The sequence below is a fragment of the Syngnathus acus genome, chromosome 10 (genome assembly GCF_901709675.1).
Source record: "Syngnathus acus chromosome 10, fSynAcu1.2, whole genome shotgun sequence".
Taxonomy (NCBI): domain Eukaryota; kingdom Metazoa; phylum Chordata; class Actinopteri; order Syngnathiformes; family Syngnathidae; genus Syngnathus; species Syngnathus acus.
This window is the reverse complement of record NC_051095.1, coordinates 19,448,110-19,465,329: the sequence shown is the minus strand read 5'-3', so window position 1 is coordinate 19,465,329 and position 17,220 is coordinate 19,448,110. Positions and strand designations below refer to the sequence as shown.

The 17,220-nt window shown below is 43.0% G+C and overlaps 2 protein-coding genes across 4 annotated transcripts; both read left to right on the top strand.

Moving 5' to 3' along the window:
* Window positions 1-2,308: 2,308 nt before the first annotated feature.
* Window positions 2,309-10,696, top strand: maea (macrophage erythroblast attacher, E3 ubiquitin ligase). Of its 3 annotated transcripts, none has more exons than XM_037262547.1 (9): window positions 2,310-2,474; window positions 5,477-5,659; window positions 6,251-6,454; window positions 6,531-6,653; window positions 7,258-7,334; window positions 7,446-7,554; window positions 7,632-7,765; window positions 8,076-8,271; window positions 9,330-10,696. In XM_037262547.1, exons 1-9 carry the CDS (start codon window positions 2,406-2,408, stop codon window positions 9,423-9,425), a joined length of 1,191 nt encoding a protein of 396 aa, XP_037118442.1. In that variant the 5' UTR covers window positions 2,310-2,405; the 3' UTR covers window positions 9,426-10,696. The 3 variants fall into 3 exon arrangements, with proteins under 3 accessions (XP_037118443.1, XP_037118442.1, XP_037118441.1); XM_037262546.1 differs by lacking the exon at window positions 2,310-2,474 and adding an exon at window positions 2,524-3,182; XM_037262548.1 differs by lacking the exons at window positions 6,531-6,653; window positions 7,258-7,334 and having other exon boundaries at window positions 2,309-2,474; window positions 8,080-8,271.
* Window positions 10,697-11,735: 1,039 nt separating this feature from the next.
* Window positions 11,736-16,566, top strand: hnrnpa0a (heterogeneous nuclear ribonucleoprotein A0a). The gene is made up of 4 exons (XM_037260079.1): window positions 11,736-12,713; window positions 14,118-14,213; window positions 14,304-14,407; window positions 15,048-16,566. The coding sequence occupies exons 1-4, from the start codon at window positions 11,826-11,828 to the stop codon at window positions 16,030-16,032; spliced, it is 2,073 nt and encodes a 690-aa protein (XP_037115974.1). The 5' UTR covers window positions 11,736-11,825; the 3' UTR covers window positions 16,033-16,566.
* The last annotated feature ends 654 nt before the right edge of the window (window positions 16,567-17,220 follow it).

The window sequence follows — 17,220 nt, the reverse complement described above, 5'->3', positions numbered from 1 at the left end:
ATGTGACAAATCTAGGTAAGTGGCTTGCACTCAAGTTTTCAGCAGCAAGGTTCCATGTTCAAATTCTTTGACATCTCCCACTTGTTTTTGAAATCTGTAAAAATATGTACGTTTAACTTTGCGTCAGCCAAGCCAACTAACAAATCAACTAAATAAAATTAATAAAAATCGACTTTTAAAGCAGGGTGAAAGGAGCTGAAGATGCAGAGAGGTTAGGGTTGCAACACAACTCGTGAAGGGAAAGAAGAAATGATCATTGCAAAATCAATTTACTTGCTTTATCAACCAATGAAACAGCTCCAAATAGACATTCAGTCTTGAACACAGTCCTCTGATTACATTTTTTACATGTTTACTAAAAACACGTCATACTGTTCTGAACATACACACTGAAAGACAGCGTGTGCATTTGTGTGTGTGTGTTTTGTGTGTACGTACCCACTGCAGTCATCCCCACCTGTGGGCGACGCCCCCCCTCCTACCACTGTTTTTTGCTGTTTCCTCATCTTGAAGATCCTCTGTTCGCCTCCTCTAAAGTGGTGCTGAGGCAAGCAACTGACAGGAGCACTTACAAGCTAATTACAAGCATGCTTGGCTGCACAGTGCACACACGCACACGCACGCACACACACACACACACACACACACACACACACACACACACACACACTAACAGATTCTTATGTTAAATCAAATGCTCTAATGCAGGTGTCTCAAACTCGATTTACCCGGGGGCCACTGGAGGTACAGTCTGGGGTGAGCCGCATTGTTTTTTTTGTTTAGGTTTGGATAAAAACGTTTAATGAAAAAGAATTATCAAACAGTAATAAATAAATAAAAACAATGATATAATGAAAACAATATTAATACAGCAGATATAGAAAGCTGTAGAAACCACATATAGTTGCTGACTAGATTATTATTATTCAGACTCATTGTCTGTATTAACAGTTCTTTAACCTTGGAAGAAACATTGCTCTGACCATGGCTTCTGCCTACTTCTTGCTGCTAGAGACCTGGCAGTGATTCCTCTTGGATAGCTGAGCCACATTTGGCGTGAGGGAGGAAGCAGTTGAGACCCTCAGCAGGGCTTGAAAATGCTCATCAGTAAGTCTGGATCTGTACTTGGACTTATTGAAGTTCAAGGTAGAAAAGAGCTTTTTGCACAAGTACTATGTGCTCCCAAAAAGACACATTCGAATCAGCACCGCACACAAACATTCATATCAAAATCGTGGGCCACACTAACAAAACTTTGATGTTAAGGTGAGGGCCGCAAACCATCCTCCCGCAATTGGGCAACGGGTTTGAGACCCCTGCTCTAACGGAATTGTGTAGTACAAAATCATACTGAGGGATTCCTTCTTTAGCTACGTTAAGCTTTCAAAGTAGGGTTTTAAGAAAAGGTCAGGGTTTCAACGCATGGTTTTAAGATAGGGATAGGGTTTCAAAGTAGGGTTTAAAGTCTGAATAAGCATTTCAAGACAGGGTTACGATTTCAAAGTAGGGTTTTAAGTCAGCATTAAGGTTCCAAAGTACGATTTCAAGGCAGGATTTGTTTCAAGGTAGGGTTTCAAGTTCAGTTGGGGTTTTCAAAGTAGGGTTTCAATTTAGGGTTAGGGTTTCAAAGTAGTGTTTCCAGTCAGGTTTAGGGTTTGAAAATAGGGTTTGATGTCAGATTTAAGATTTCAAAGTAGACTTTCATGCCACAATTGAGGTTTCAAAGTAAGGTATCAAGACAGGGTTAGGGTTTAAAGCAGATTTAGGGATTCAAAATGGTGTTTCAAGGCACAGTTGGGATTCCCAAGCAAGGTCATAGATCATCAGAATTAAAGTCCCAAAGTAGGGTTTCAAGTCAAATTTGGAGTGTCAAAGTAGGGTTATAAATTTGGGTTGTGGTTTTAAATTACAGTAGGGTTTTAAAGCTGGGTTTGGCAGTTGGAGTAGGGTTTCAGGCTGGGGTTTGGGTTTCAAAAGAAGGGTTTTAAGTCAGGGTCAAGGTTTGAAAGTGCATTTTCAACCCAGGATTGGAGTTTCAAAGTAATGTATCAAGTCAGGGTTATGATTTCAAGGCAGAATTGGGGGAATTGGAGAGAAAAAAAATAAAAATATAGAGTGCAGACATTTTAAAATGGATCTCTATTTTTCTACCTTAACATTGGGTTATCCGATGCTCCATTAGTAAAATTTCATTTAAACTAGTCAAATTAAAATATTAGTTGGTCAGCGGTGTTAATGTTGCCACCGTTCCTTCAGATGGCGGTCGCGAGCGATCGACGCCATGCTGACGCATTAGAAAAAAAGAAAAAAAGACACACATACACAAACACACGTACACTACACGCGCGCACACACACACACACACAAACAAGCCTTCAGTTGAAAGCCCCACGCACAAAACCAAGATGGCGGTGCAAGAGACAGCATCTCAACTCTCCATGGCTCTTAAAGTACAAGAATACCCCACGCTCAAGGTAAACTACCGATGTCGAGTGACACTGAGCGACCCCTTGGCGCTTATCACGATGTAGCAGGGGGTAATGGAGAGAGACGCTGGTTTCTGACTAATTTGACACCAATCTTGACGGGATTTCAACGTTAGCCGAGATAGCTTAGCCAAGCTATCAAACGTCTGTCTTACCCACATAACAGGTGCCACGATTTCTCATGACAAACTTGTGGAGACTTCCTTGTCACTAAATTGTACAATAAAGACTTTAAAATGACATGTCAGTGTAACATGGCGTCCCCCCCTTTATTCAACATGGACGACGGGGTGGAATGTGTTTCTTGTCGTAAAATGGCGTCACGCTGAAACGTTTTGACAGTCAGCTGGAAAGCGAACGGCAGCGCGGTCGAACCATCTATCTCGGGCTATCATCTAGGGCTCAAAGAGCAAGCATTCGTGGCATACAAATCCGAGCCATCTGAAAGGGAGATCGGTTGAAATCACTCGTGTTAGTCTGGTTGGGGGGCGTGGGTAGTGGAGTAGCTCCGGTTTTAGGGGGGCTGGTACGACCCCTGTTCTCCGCGAATGTTCCTCACAAAATGGCCAACGAGAGGAAATGAAAGCAGCCGGTCTTCTCTCGCTGCGACACGAAACCCGGATTACCTCCCTCATCATCATCATCATCTTCGTCCTCCCATTCTCGCCCCTCGCACACAAGTCTGGATCTCTCGTTGTGAGTAGCAAGTACATGATCAAGCTCATGCATCACATGTTAAATCAGCCTTTGTATGTGTTATGTTGAAGGAGGGCTGGCTGGGTCTACTGTGTCTGTGTCGATGCTGCAGTCAGAGGGATGTTAGCGATGATGGGATCCATTTTAGGAGTAGAAGTGGTAGTTAATGGGGCTACACGTCTGCAGGCATGTTGCAGGAACAGATTGTCATCACGGCTGCTAATCTGCATTTATACAAATAGCCTTGCAAACTGCATTTGGAATGCAGTAGTTGAAATTTGTGGCAATTGTTACAGTCTGCTCTAACATGCTGATTCATGTGTGAGACATTGAAATGAAGTCGAATGCTATTCCAGTGTCCCTAGCTTTTATTTGTTGGATTAAAGAATGGAGCTTGCTGCATGTGGAAGAAGATAGGTACCAAAACCTACAGCCAAAGTCAGCGAGTAAGTGTCGCCCACCCTGAAAGGTTTGTAATTGCTTATTGATGCTTTAAGCATTATTTCTATTAGACAAGGTTATGGCTTGACTAAATGAAGCTCCTCCTTTCAGTTCAATGTGATTCCTTGTAGGGCTGCAATGATTATTCAAATTACACATATATGTTCATGAAAAAAGCAAACCTGAAGCAATATCTGCCACAGAGCTTTGTAATAATATTTATTCCACACGACTGATGTTAAGACAGACTCGAGTAGAAATTAGTCTGTATGATGGTGCTGAGCCAGGCAGAAAACCTATAAAAGACAATGTCCAGTGTTTAATAGCTAATGTTCCCAGAGGTGGTCAAGGATAGACATGGCCACAGTGCATTTCTGGTTTATTGAAAAATAAACATGTAATAAACACATTCGGGCACTAAAATATTTGTTCGCCCCAGCTAGTGTGACATAAGTGAACAGGTGAGGTTCCCCCCCCCAGCAAATAGTGAAGTGAGGGGAGGAGGTTCATTTAGTATAGCCTTTTTTTTTTCTTCTTCTAAATGTTAGAATATTTTGTCCACCATCTTGTGGCATCAAAAATAAATTACAAACCTTTTTTGGTGGACGTCAGTTACTCTTGTTCCTTGCATTTTCTCCAAGCTTGGTGTTGTCTGTGTATTTATTCATCAATGAAAGAAAATCAGACTTGTGTAAAACACACATGTGCAAAATGAACTTGCACGTGTCCATGCAAATCTGAACTTCAGATTCTTACATAACAGATATTTAGCTACACTTTTCCATAATGTTCCAATGAAATGCATAGCTTTGTTTTATGAAGTACCCTTTTCATAACAGGCAGCACAATGCACATAAAGGTACAGATACAGGAGTGCAGATTATTTTACCATTTGCGTCACTAGTTGGTTGCAAAGGTGTGCGTTTTACTAAGCGATATACTGTAGTATAGTCATAATTACGGAAGGGGATTAGGGCCAGGGAAGAAGAGAAAATTGTTGGCAGGATTCTCTTTTTTAATCTTCACATTCTGAAGTGAGAATTCTCACTTTCAACTCAGAATTGTCAGAATTCTCACTTTCAAGTCAGAAACTGATGTATGTGCATATGTATATGACAATGTATGTACTGTATATGACAAAAAATGAAGCGGACGGAAGGAACTCACGAGGGTCAATCATGCTGAACAAAGTCAAAGAGACCATATCCATTGCAAATGTTGGAAACCTTTGACCTGCAGTAAATGCTTCAAAGCTGCAAATAGTGTGCCGGCGTTGCAGTGCTTCACCTGTAGGATTTTACATGAGTGTGTGTGAGTATGGGTTGCAGAGCCGAACAGTTGATGGCTGTTTTCAATATGTAATGGTCACCATTTATAACTTACAAATACATGCATTTTTTGATGAGTCTTTTTTTAAAACTTTGTTGTTGTTTTTTGGGCCCGGCAGTGCGGACGTTTGTTTATTATGTATTTATTATCTATATAATCACTTATTTTTATTTATTTATTTGGATACAGCTTGTTGGAAATATTACAGGTTGAATCAATCAAAATGGGATTCCTCCCAAGAGAAAAGTTTTTTTCCCCGCTATTTCTGTAAAAGTTGGTGCAAGTTAATGCTGGGGTAAAAATACAGTCTCAATGGTTGCTTGAGAAAAAAAATATTTGAATGGCATCATTATAATTTTCCTTTCCTATAAGTCAAGGGGTGGTCATTATTAAAATGAATAAAATATTTGCTAGAAAAAAAACAGATTTTTATTTTAGAAGCTGTTTTGCCCATCCCGACTTGACACGAATTTTTCATCCTTGCGTCAAGGTGCTCAAACATCTCCCCGTTTGCCATTCTTCAGGTGCCCTACGAGACACTTAACAAGCGATTCCGTGCAGCCCAGAAAAATATAGACAGGGAGACGAGTCACGTGACCATGGTGGTGGCTGAGCTGGAGAAGACGCTCAGCAGCTTCCCGGTGGTGGACTCTGTGGTGTCCCTGCTGGACGGCGTCGTGGAGAAGCTCAGCGCACTGAAACGAAAGGTGACAAGCGCCTGTTTATGTGGACACCACATTTGCTCTGTGAGACCAGAGGTGGCAAAAGTGCTCACATTCTGTTCTGAAGTAGAAGTACTGATACTTGATCGATTTGACATGCGCAATCGAACGCGCAAACAATTTAGGACTCGTTGCTGCACAGATCTAGTATACACCAAATAGTAGGTAATTTTTTCCATAATTTTGTCTGTGACTTCAGTTTCCACTGTATCTCAAATCAGCGCTCGCTTTTGAAATGAATGGAAATGCCATTAATATGTTTCACACCCTTAAAAAAAACAGCCATTATTTTATTGAATGTTTCAATAAAGAAAAGTAGCATATGGGTAAAATGTGTGCTCATTTGCAATGGTTAAATGTGTCCACTGCAGGTCAGTGTTTTTCCCAACTTGGACACTTTGAACCATTTGAGACAATATTGCGAATGAGCTGTCAATGCTTCACAAGGCTCCTTTCGCTATCACTAGTAAATCGAGCTCTGCCTTAATCGCTTTTTTTTCCCACTTAAGCAGTGAAGGAACTGTATAACACTTGTTCCATGAGTCCTGCTCATTTCAATGCGCTATCTTTTTGTAGGCAGCTGAGTCCATCCAGGCAGAGGATGAGAGCGCCAAACTGTGCAAGCGGCGCATCGAGCATCTGAAGGAACACAGCAGCGACCAGCCGGCCTCGGTGAATCTGTGGAAGAAGAAACGCATGGACCGCATGATGGTGGAGCACCTGTTGCGCTGTGGATACTACAACACAGCCGTCAAGCTAGCGAGACAGAGCGGCATCGAGGTCAGCCATTTTTTTTTATTTTGAAGCGCTGCTCACCAGTCTTGGGCAATGCGTACTCAAGTCTTGAATTTTTCAGGATTTGGTCAACATCGAGATGTTCCTCACAGCAAAGGAGGTGGAGGAGTCCCTGGAAAGGCAGGAGACGGCGACCTGCCTAGCTTGGTGCCATGACAACAAGTCTCGCCTTCGCAAGATGAAGGTAATAAGTAGAACCTGAGTCCCATCATACTGTCCACTAGATAACACACGTAATCAAGTCAGCAGGATACATGTTAGCCTTACGTGAGAATTGTGGTAAATAAAAGTTGTATAACTTTAAGTATAGAAAGAAAACTTTCCCCAAATTTCACCACTTTAGATCAGGGGTGCTCGCACTTTTTCAGCTCACGAGCTACTTTTAAAATGTCACAAAGATCTACCCACTACAAAAAAGCGAGTGCGTGCGTTGATGCGTAATGCATTGATTAGCTTGTTAGCGTTGGCGCTGGGTTTGTGTATGCTGCGGTGGGGGGGTGTGATCACTGTCTATTGCGCATGTGCGGTTCATTCTGATTGCCTCCCGACAGGCTTACCTGTATGTCAATCAAGCGATGGCATGGATTCTAGCCTATAGAAGAAAAAAAAGGAAAATAAAAAGCTTTTATTTTTATAAATGTCATGCAATCGACCAGTAGTAGCTTGGCGATCGACGTAATGAGCACCCCTGACTTAGATGTTTTACCGTTGCAGTACATAGACTCTATTTCACCGCTAGGTGTCACTAACGTCACGTTGATAGACATGATCTGATTTTGTTTGTGCAGAGTTGTCTGGAGTTCAGTCTGAGAATCCAGGAGTTCATCGAGCTCATCCGACAGAACAAACGAATGGATGCCGTCAGGTATTCTGATACTGCAATATTGGTATTATTAAGTGCCGTCAGGTATTCTGCTACTGCAATATTGGTATTATTAAGTGCTTTCATTAATACCACATGCCAATTCCATGCCAGACATGCAAGGAAACACTTCAGCCAAGCCGAGGGGGGGCAGTTGGACGAAGTACGGCAGGTGATGGGTATGCTGGCCTTCCCCTCAGACACACACATCTCCCCGTACAAGGTAACATTCACACGATGGACAGGAGTCATGCGACCTGGTCCCGAACAGTTCATGTGAGAATCTTGTGACACTCTCAGGATCTGTTAGATCCGGCCCGCTGGAAGATGCTGATTCAGCAGTTCCGGTACGACAACTATCGACTGCATCAGCTGGGCAACAACTCCGTCTTCACCATTACCCTACAGGCCGGGCTGTCGGCCATCAAAACGCCGTATCCTTTAGTGGGCTTGACACGTAGGGGGATTTAAACTGTTTTTTTGTGCTTGCTGCTCTTAGAGTGGGTGGGTTACTGGAGATGAGCAACACAGCACACCACATCACCAGTGGTGTTGGTAGCATGTTACTAAGTAACGTAAAACATAATAGTAATTGCTATTTTGACTAACTAGTAATATCACGTTAAAGGCTTACATTTTAGCGAGATCCCATAATGGGGCTTTTTCTGATTTTAATGGCAAGAGAGGGAAGATACTTAAATTATTTGCATGTAAAGAAGTGTGAACCTTAATTATCTTTTCCAGTCAGTGTTACAAGGAGGATGGCACCTCCAAGAACCCTGACTGCCCCGTGTGCAGCAAGTCCTTAAACAAGTTGGCTCAGCCTCTGCCCATGGCCCACTGCGCCAATTCCAGGCTCGTGTGCAAGATCTCCGGCGAGGTCATGAACGAGAACAACCCCCCCATGATGCTTCCCAACGGATACGTGTATGGATACAATGTGAGTACATACACAACCTGGAATGGGAACAGGAAATTTGGTCAAAATGATACATTAGAAGTGTGTAACGTAGAACACTTATGGTAGATTAGAAATGCACCTGATTGTGTACATTAAATATGGCTACAAAGACAATAAAACGGGTAAATATGGTACATTAGAGGTGAATATACATTCAATTAGATGCACAATATTTATCTACCTGTTTTTGTAATCAAATGTTACACCATAAACATGTATAATCTTAATTTTACTCCTCGTTAGCAAGTGCGATATTAGTGGGTAAAAATATGTAAGCTTTAATTTTTATAAACTTATGTTTTATTTAATTATCAGTCAAAATGGTTGTAAAACATCTCAAAAGTAGTTTGTGATGTATGCTTACAAAACTGCACGTAAAGTAGTAAATTGTAGACAAACTGTCTAATAGTAATCAATCCTTCATTAGCCTTCTTCTTAGTGTCATCTAATACAGAGGTTTTGAAATGGTTTTGTCCAAGGGACCAACATTAAAACCAAGAAGCAAGTCGGGGACCGCTGCTTTGGCGGAAAATTATTTTATTTTACACCGGAGGATAGACCTATACAGGCTACTTGCATCATCTATTTTGGGAATCTCAGCTACATTTGACATCATTTGGATGGGTAAATGATTCCCAAAATTAGCTAGAAAATAAATCAAGTCTAAATAATAAATCACTTTTATTTTGAAAAATGTTACAATTATTTTCCATTTCCAATTTTGTGGACCACCTGCAATATCGCTACGGACCACTTGAGGGTCGCAGACCACCGGTTCACAATCCCTGATCTAATATTATATATATGCTTTTTAGAAGAAAGATAAATTGAGTTTGTTTGGGGGAAAAAATCCCCAAAAGTCCTTTAAAAAAAACGTAACAATTAAATCCCAATCGGAATTTTGAGAGGGAAAACAAATCACAATTAGATTATTTCCCAATATTGTGTAGCCCTAGTATATAAGAGAGGTACTTCTACACAGGTACAGGTACACTAAACATTATTTAAATGTTTTTCTTTGTGTCTTTCTTTGGCAGTCCTTGCTCTCCATCCGCCAAGACGACAAAGTAGTTTGCCCCAGAACCAAAGAAGTCTTCACCTTCTCTCAGGCTGAGAAGGTCTACATCATGTGATCAGGCGCTGTAACCCAACAAAAATGCCACAAGATTTAACACCCCCCCCCCCCCCCACACACACACACAAACTACATATGCACATCCCATCCGTGTCCCAAACCACCTCCTTCCAATCATTTGGCCACTGGCTCTCACAGATACCAGGATGCTTCCTTCAAGACTGGTGTCCAGAGATTAGCTTGGCAAATATGCCTGCCAGGTAGCAAGTACCTGTATGTGTTTTCTTGCTGGAGGCTGGATGATGTTACATGCCTACATTGTTGCCTCTGACATTGCCTCCACCTCCCTACATGGCTTTAAAAGGCCACATCAGGGCTGCATTAGAGATGTAAATAGTAGATAGGCTTTGTTCACAGCTCCTCCATCATTGTGTAGGGGGTGGGGTGGGGGGGGGGGGGATGCGACTGAACAAGTATTTTGCTCCTCTGGTTTAACTCCTCTCCTGCTTTCACTAAAACGACCGTTTATTTTTTACGATCACACACTAACTCATGAGTGTCTCTGGCGATAAGACTGATCTTCCTTTTTTGTTTCTTTGGCCTTATGTAAGGTTTCTCACATTCATTTTCACCATCCGGCTTAACTTGTTTCACTCGCGATGGGAGTCCTATGATAGTGGGACAAAATTAAATGAGGTACATAATGTTGCTTGACAATTCAACCACTGTGTTACAAAAAGCAAATAAATTGACAAATCTTTGGAAATTATGAAACGAGGGGCCAGTGAGGTGTTTTGATACATGTCTATATGGGCACTGTTATTTTCCCATACTAGAAGGTGGGTAGATAATTGTAAAGACACTTGGTATTGGGGACAGGAGCTTGCCATTGGGGGCAAACAGGCTCATTCTTTCACACCGCTCCCATGGGACCTGGTTTTGTGCACTCGGAAGCAAACAAGTGGCCCAACATATCTTGAACAATAGGACTCTTGGTCTAACTTCTGACTGATTTAATTGTTTGTGTTCCAATACTTTATATGTGTTATTTTGGAATGAAAAAAGGATTGGGATGTGACACATTTCGATTGATAATGATAAACACTAAGCACAAAATTCAGCATGAAATTTAAAAAGTTTTCAAATCCCCACCACATAGAAGTAAACCAGACTTTTAATTTCAAGTTTTCTGACTGAAGGACTGTGACAAACCAGGAGTTGCTGCTTTGTGGACTGTTGTCTTGTGTCTTTCTGTTCTTAGACGTAGGTGAAGATGATTGTTTCGTCATAAATATGCCTCATAAAGATTTTACCAGTCTTTCTTTTCAATTGGCTGCCGTCTTTGTGTCTCTCTGTGATTTGAGGGTGTGCCTTGCTCATAACTTGACTCAGTTTCACATTGAATTTTCTGCTGTGTCTCTCACCTGAAACCTACAATTGAGGCATGACATAGTAAGTCATAGAGATAATATGTAAACCTCGAACCGTGTCATGCTAATGAAGTAAATTGAATTAAGTTATAGATCACATTGAAACAATTTTTGAGATGTTTCACAAACGTTTTGTTTTTAAACCAGGAGTTCTCATACGTTATGGGTTCAGGGGAGAATTTTTTCGAGGACCCCTTTGACATTCTAATGCTGATTGTACATTACTCGTGTGTGCATTGTGCATCCCCCAAATGGTGTCAAATAGGGGTTTCAAGAAAGGGTTAATTTTTTAAAATAAGATTTTGGTTAGTGTTTCAAGCCCAGTCTTATAAGAGCAAATTAGGATTGCAAATAAGGGGTACAGTTTCTAGCCAGGGTTAGCTTTTCAAACGAGGGTTGTGAAATATGATTTAAATTCAATGCAAGGTTAAGACTTCAAATTAAGATTTAAAGACAGTTAGGGTTTCAAATAAAGGCTTGAAGACTGGGAGATGGTTTCAGCCAAGAGGTAGGGTGTAGTTAAGGTTACAAACAATCCTTAGAGTGTCAATTTATTATTTCATGTCAGAGTTGGGAAGAGTTTCAAATTGCAGTTTCAAGATTGAGTGAAAAGCTTTAGGCTCTGAAGTTATGGTTTTCAAGCTATGGTTAAAGTTGCAAATTATGGTTTCTAGACCAGGTCAGCTAAACTAGAATGTCAAAATGAAGAAAGGTTATCTCTTTACTTAAATAGCCAATCAATTTAAGTTGACTTTTGAAAATGTCATACGATAGTTCTTTAAAAAAAAAAAAAAAAAACATCATAAAGGCAATTCATCGAGGTACCTTTAATCATCTTTAAAGGGCACGTTGACTTTAACAACAAAATAAAAACGGAAATAGGGCGGTACCCAAGTCGAAGCGTGCGTGACGTAACTGGTGCTTCAATATAAATGTAACTGCGTTGGTTACCCCGTCCACCATTTTGAGATTTGAGGCACCGTGGCTAGCAATTCTTCCGCGGTAATAGTAAATCTCCATTTTGAAACATGTCTGACCAGCTATGTAAACTGTTTGTCGGCGGCCTCAACGTTGACACCGACGACGACGGGCTTCGCAAACACTTTGAGCAGTACGGCTCGCTCACCGACTGCGTGGTGGTGGTCAACAAGCAGCTCCAACGCTCCCGCTGCTTCGGCTTCGTCACCTACTCGACGCCGGAGGAGGCCGACGCAGCTATGAACGCTAGGCCGCACACCGTCGACGGCAACACAGTCGAGGTGAAGCGGGCCATGTCGCGAGAGGATGCCAACAAACCTGAAGCTCTCGCCAAGGTGAAAAAAATCTTCGTGGGTGGACTGAAAGACGACATCGAAGAGGAACACCTCAGCGAGTATTTCTCCCAGTATGGCGAAATCGAGAAGTCGGAGGTAATCTCCGAGAAGGACACTGGGAAGAAGAGGGGCTTCGGCTTCGTGTACTTCAACGACCACGACGCCGCCGACAAGGCCGTCGTGATTAAGTTCCACACCATCAACGGACACAAAGTGGAGGTAAAGAAGGCTCTCACCAAGCAGGAGATGCAAGCGGCCAACAGGGGCGGCATGTCCCCGAGAGGAAGAGGCGGCCGAGGCATGCGGGCTAACCAAAATGGCTACGGCAGTAGAGACTATGGCGGAAACTACAGCTACGGAAATGGCGGTGGAGGCTACAACAGCGGCGGAGGCTACGGGGGCTACGGCGGACATTACGGGGGTGGCTACGGCGACCAGGGCGGCTACGGTGGCGGCAACGGCTACAGCGACTTCGGCAGCGGCTACGGCCAACAATCCTCTGGCTACGGTCCTATGAAGGGACCCTTCGGCGGCCAGCGGAACCCAGCCCCCTACTCACGCGGCGGCGGTGGCGGCTACCCCAGGGGGGGCTACAGCGGCTACTAGACCAGACAAGTCATCCGAACATCCCTCCAGACCGTACCTCCAGCCGTGGATTTGGACGTCAAAAGTCAAAACTCACTAATGGTGGAGGGGGTCATCCCCCACCCCCAAACAAAATGAAGACCTCAAAGCCCCGTCACAGGTAGGAAGGTCACTTCCCAAAAAATACCAAATTAAAACAAATTAGGACACTTAAAATACATACAATATATAAAATACAGATTATCACCATTTTGTATGTACTACTCGTGTAGCTGACGTCTAAACAATTAGACCCTTTTGCGTTCACCCTTTGTTAAAAGCTGAATGTAGGCTTGTTTTATTATGATTATTTTAATATTTTAGATGCATTTTTTTTGTTTCCAGTGTTGGCGTGAGCAAATTCTGATCTGTTAAATATTTTTTTTAACCGTTGTCACAAGGCCATTTTGTGACTAGACTCACGTTTTCCCCCAGTAAAGATGGCGGGAGACGCACTGCTTTTGTTTAGCCCCCCCCCTCTCTCTTTATGCTCTAAAACCGACCACGCATTCATTCTAGCTGGCGTCTCAGCGGCTATTTTGCGTCGATTTGTTATTCCTCCCATTCAGCCTGTAGAGCAATATCCAAATGTATGCTGTGTACTTTCATGTTCTTCAGAAAACAATTCATTACTGTTTGAAGAAACTTATTCTGTATGTTCATTCTTAAATAAAAGGTTACACCACATAGCTTAGTTTTACTTTACTCATTAATCAAGTTTATCCACAGGTCAGCTTTGTAGTTACACGGGGCCTCTTTTCCCAGTTTTAAAGTCAGGTGGGTGTATTTCAAAAATACACGTCTGCCCACAGCCAATGCATGTAGGCTATGTAGGGTTTGACCATGTTCTTACTTAAATGTGACTAATGAACCATATCGCATTTATGAATATATATTTACTATCTTATGTGGACACATCATTTTTGCTCATTCCTGTTGATTATCCCTACATTTAGGTGTTCTTACACGTATTCCAGTAGGATATCCCAGCCAAAATAGCCGTAGCGGTTTGTTTGTAGGCTACGTCAGGACCCTGTTGATTACCTGGGGTCGGTTGTGATAGGAGTCTGAAATATCTCTTTAGGATATCAACATCCAGCCAACTAGGTATGTAAAAACAACCTATCTTATCTCTGTGTTGGTCAACCATGTATGGAAGAATATTATACCATCTTAAATCCTAGCTAATCCTTATGTAAAACGCCATTGGGGGTGGGTCGGGATTTCATTAGGTTTTTAATGACTTGGGAGGAGGGGATTCAAATTTTCCCACCATTTAAAAACTAACTGGCAACAAAAGTGGTGGTGTTCTGGTGTCTCCTGCCGAAAAGTCTATTTGCACACAATCTCATTTGCTTTCTCTCTCTTTTCCCCCCCCTCCAGGTTGCAATGGTAACCTGGGCAAAGGAGAAGGCAAAAGACCCCCCTAATGTGCCGGTGCGGAGCAGAGCCGGCTGGTGCATGGTGCAGTCTTCTCAGGTGATCTCGGGACTTAACTAGTGGTGCTTTGCCAGATCAAAGACAACCGTTGTGCTAAAAGCTTTAATCGTGTCGTTGTTTGTATTACAGATTGTGGTGCTCAAGGAGATTCGACATCATAACAATCTTCTTTTAATGACAATCTTTTTTATATATCTGAGAATAAATTATGACCAATACATTGATGTCCTTATGTCAGTTATTTACACAAGGAGTATGTTGCTGTTCTGTTATATTGCTTTAGGGCTACAAATCTGGAGATGTGATGTCTGAAATGCAAGTTTTCCAAGTGCAATGTGAACATGGAAAGTCTACATTTCGTATCGTACTTGCTTATATATCTTTGTTGTGTAGCAGGTTGCACCATGTCATACATGGGCTATACCATTATTTTGGGATTAGAATAAATGTGAAGTTACACTGGAAATGAAATAACGGTAAGATACCAAAAGGAAATGTAACTGTAGTAATTGTATTAAACCCAATTCTGATTCCCCTTTGTAAAACCTTTGAAATTAAAAAATGAATTGGTGCTCATGACGTAACGTGAACGAATGGACACTTTTAATTCTAAGTGGGAACCTAATGTACGACTAAATGATAGATGAGTGTACAGCAGCAACATTTGCGCTACGTAAAGGCATTGAAATAATCGAGGCTGCTAAGAACTCGCGCTCCCACATCTTTTGCGACGCCAAGCAAAGTCTCACGGAACGTGATTGGCTCATCACCGCGGTAGAGGTGTCGCCAGTTTTCAAACTGACCAATCAGCAACCGCAACGTTTTATGAAAGCGCGAGTCGAAACGTCCCGCCCCGCTCGTCGCTCATTGAAGAAGGAGAGGGACGGTGTGTCGCACCTTCCCTAGCTCGAATCTAGTCATGTCGTCCAAACTTACAAAGCTTTTTGTCGGAGGTCTGAACGTGGAGACGACGGACGATGGCCTCCGTGGCTATTTCGAGCAATTCGGCACCCTCAGCGACTGCGTGGTGGTCATGAACCAGATGCTAGGTCGCTCGCGCTGCTTTGGCTTCATAACCTACACAACAGCGGAGGAGGCCGACGCAGCAATGGCGTCCAGGCCACATGTCGTTGACGGCCGCAACGTGGAGCTCAAGTGGGCCGTGGCCCGGGAGGAGGCAAGCAACACAGACGCGTCGTCCAACGTCAAAAAGATATTTGTTGGTGGTGTCAAGGATCATCTGGAGTCCGAGAACCTCAGCGACTACTTCGCTCAGTACGGCGCGGTGGAGAAGGCCGAAATCATCACCGACAAGCTGAGCGGTAGGAAGCGGGGCTTCGGCTTTGTCTTCTTCGAGGACAGCGAGTCTGCCTCCAAGGCTGCGCTCACCAAGTTCCACACTATCAGCGGCACTAAGGTGGAGGTGAAGAAGGCCATGAGCAAGCAGGAGATGTCCGGCGGAGGTCGAGGTGGCGGTGGCCGCGGTCGCGGCAGAGCAATGTCGAATTACGGCGGAGGAAGAGGAGGCGGTTACGGCTCGAGCAGCTACGGCGGGAGCTACGGAGGTGGCGGCGGCGGTTACGGTGGAGGAAGCTACGGCGGCGGCTATAGTTCTGGAGGCTACGGTGGGGGCTACGAAGACTACGACAGCGGCATGAGTGGCGGGTATAGCAACGGGGACTTCGGGGAGGGCTACGGACAGCAGCACTCCGGCTACGGCGCCATGAAAGGGGCAAGCGGCTACGGCGCCATGAAAGGGGGAAGCTATACCTCATTTCGGAGCGGTGCCCCGTACAGCAGAGGCGGCTATAGCCGGGGAGGAGGAGGAGGAGGAGGCGGCTACGGAGGCGGCTATTAAAGTTCCCTCCACTTTTGATACGGTCACGGGAGTGGAGTGGGGGTGAAAAGGGGGTTCAGACTTCCAGAGAACTTGAATACATACCACCACGGAGGCGGTGGGTAAGGGGGGTTCTCCTCTTCTGAGTTTGGGAGAAGTGTCCATCCCCCCCGACGAATGAATGAGTCTACCCACCATTAACCTCCTCCCCGTCCATCGTGTTCCTCTTCACGGACGCTACTACTACAACAGAATTGTGAATTATTGATGAAACATTGTCATTCGCTCTGTGTGATTACGGACACGTTTGTCACTTTTTCTTGCGTCTGATTGTTTTTGGTTTTCTTTCCTGAGTTCTCTCAGGGTTTTTATGTCGACTTGTAGGCAGCGTGACAGTTGAATCGCTTGACTTTGTGTTTCTTCCCTCTGAAGCAGACAAACCCTTCCCCCCCCTGTCAGCTTTGATTTAATGTTTGTTTAGATTAAAACTGTTCTGAAATCCTGTTTAGCACATACATATGTTTGGTTTTATTAAAGTTTTTAATGTTCGGAAAATCTCAACGTTTTTAAGGTACATTTTCTAAAGGGTGCTATTTAACTAGTGCCGCCCAGGGGGCAGCATCTCCCTTTTTATCGATCGCCATTTTTGAGATGGAGATTGGTTGATTGTATAAAACCCCTTCGGCCAATTAAGAAGAATATTTTGGGGGTGACCACTAAGTGTTACAGGTGGCAATTATTTTCTAGAGTTAAGAGCAGAACTCGAGGTATTGGGAAAGTAGGCCCACCTCAACAAACTAGAATGTTTTAGTGGTAACGTGCTTTGATTCTCGAACATTTACCTAACTTGCATACAAAAAGTGCGAGTCAGTTTGTCCAAAATTATTAAATGTCATTGTCAATGATATCTCAAGTAAAGTGTATAAAATCCAAAGTTCACTATTTTAAAACGTGCTCATTTGAGTTGGAAACAAAATGGAAAGAAATTGCACTTTTCTCTGCTGCAGTCTCAATTCCAGCATTCATTATGCCTTGACATACCAAATAGTTTGGAATTGTAAGCAAATTGGCAAATTTAATTGTGTTGCAGTCAAAATCAGTCAATGCATGTCATCACATTAAAAAAAAATGGAGTCTACTATTTGGAAATTAAAACCCATAGTAGCATGAGTTTAAATTAAAATAGTAAAGTCAAAATAACTGACATTT

Excerpts from the sequence above, each read along its gene's own strand:
- maea (XM_037262546.1), top strand. The coding sequence starts at position 3,066 with ATGAAAGCAGCCGGTCTTCTCTCGCTGCGACACGAAACCCGGATTACC. Across the intron at positions 7,335-7,445 it reads AAACGAATGGATGCCGTCAG|ACATGCAAGGAAACACTTCA; the intron begins GTATTCTGATAC and ends ATTCCATGCCAG. Across the intron at positions 8,272-9,329 it reads GATACGTGTATGGATACAAT|TCCTTGCTCTCCATCCGCCA; the intron begins GTGAGTACATAC and ends TTTCTTTGGCAG.
- hnrnpa0a (XM_037260079.1), top strand. The coding sequence starts at position 11,826 with ATGTCTGACCAGCTATGTAAACTGTTTGTCGGCGGCCTCAACGTTGAC. Across the intron at positions 12,714-14,117 it reads GGGGGGGCTACAGCGGCTAC|GTTGCAATGGTAACCTGGGC; the intron begins TAGACCAGACAA and ends CCCCCCCTCCAG. Across the intron at positions 14,408-15,047 it reads CAATACATTGATGTCCTTAT|AAGGAGAGGGACGGTGTGTC; the intron begins GTCAGTTATTTA and ends CGCTCATTGAAG.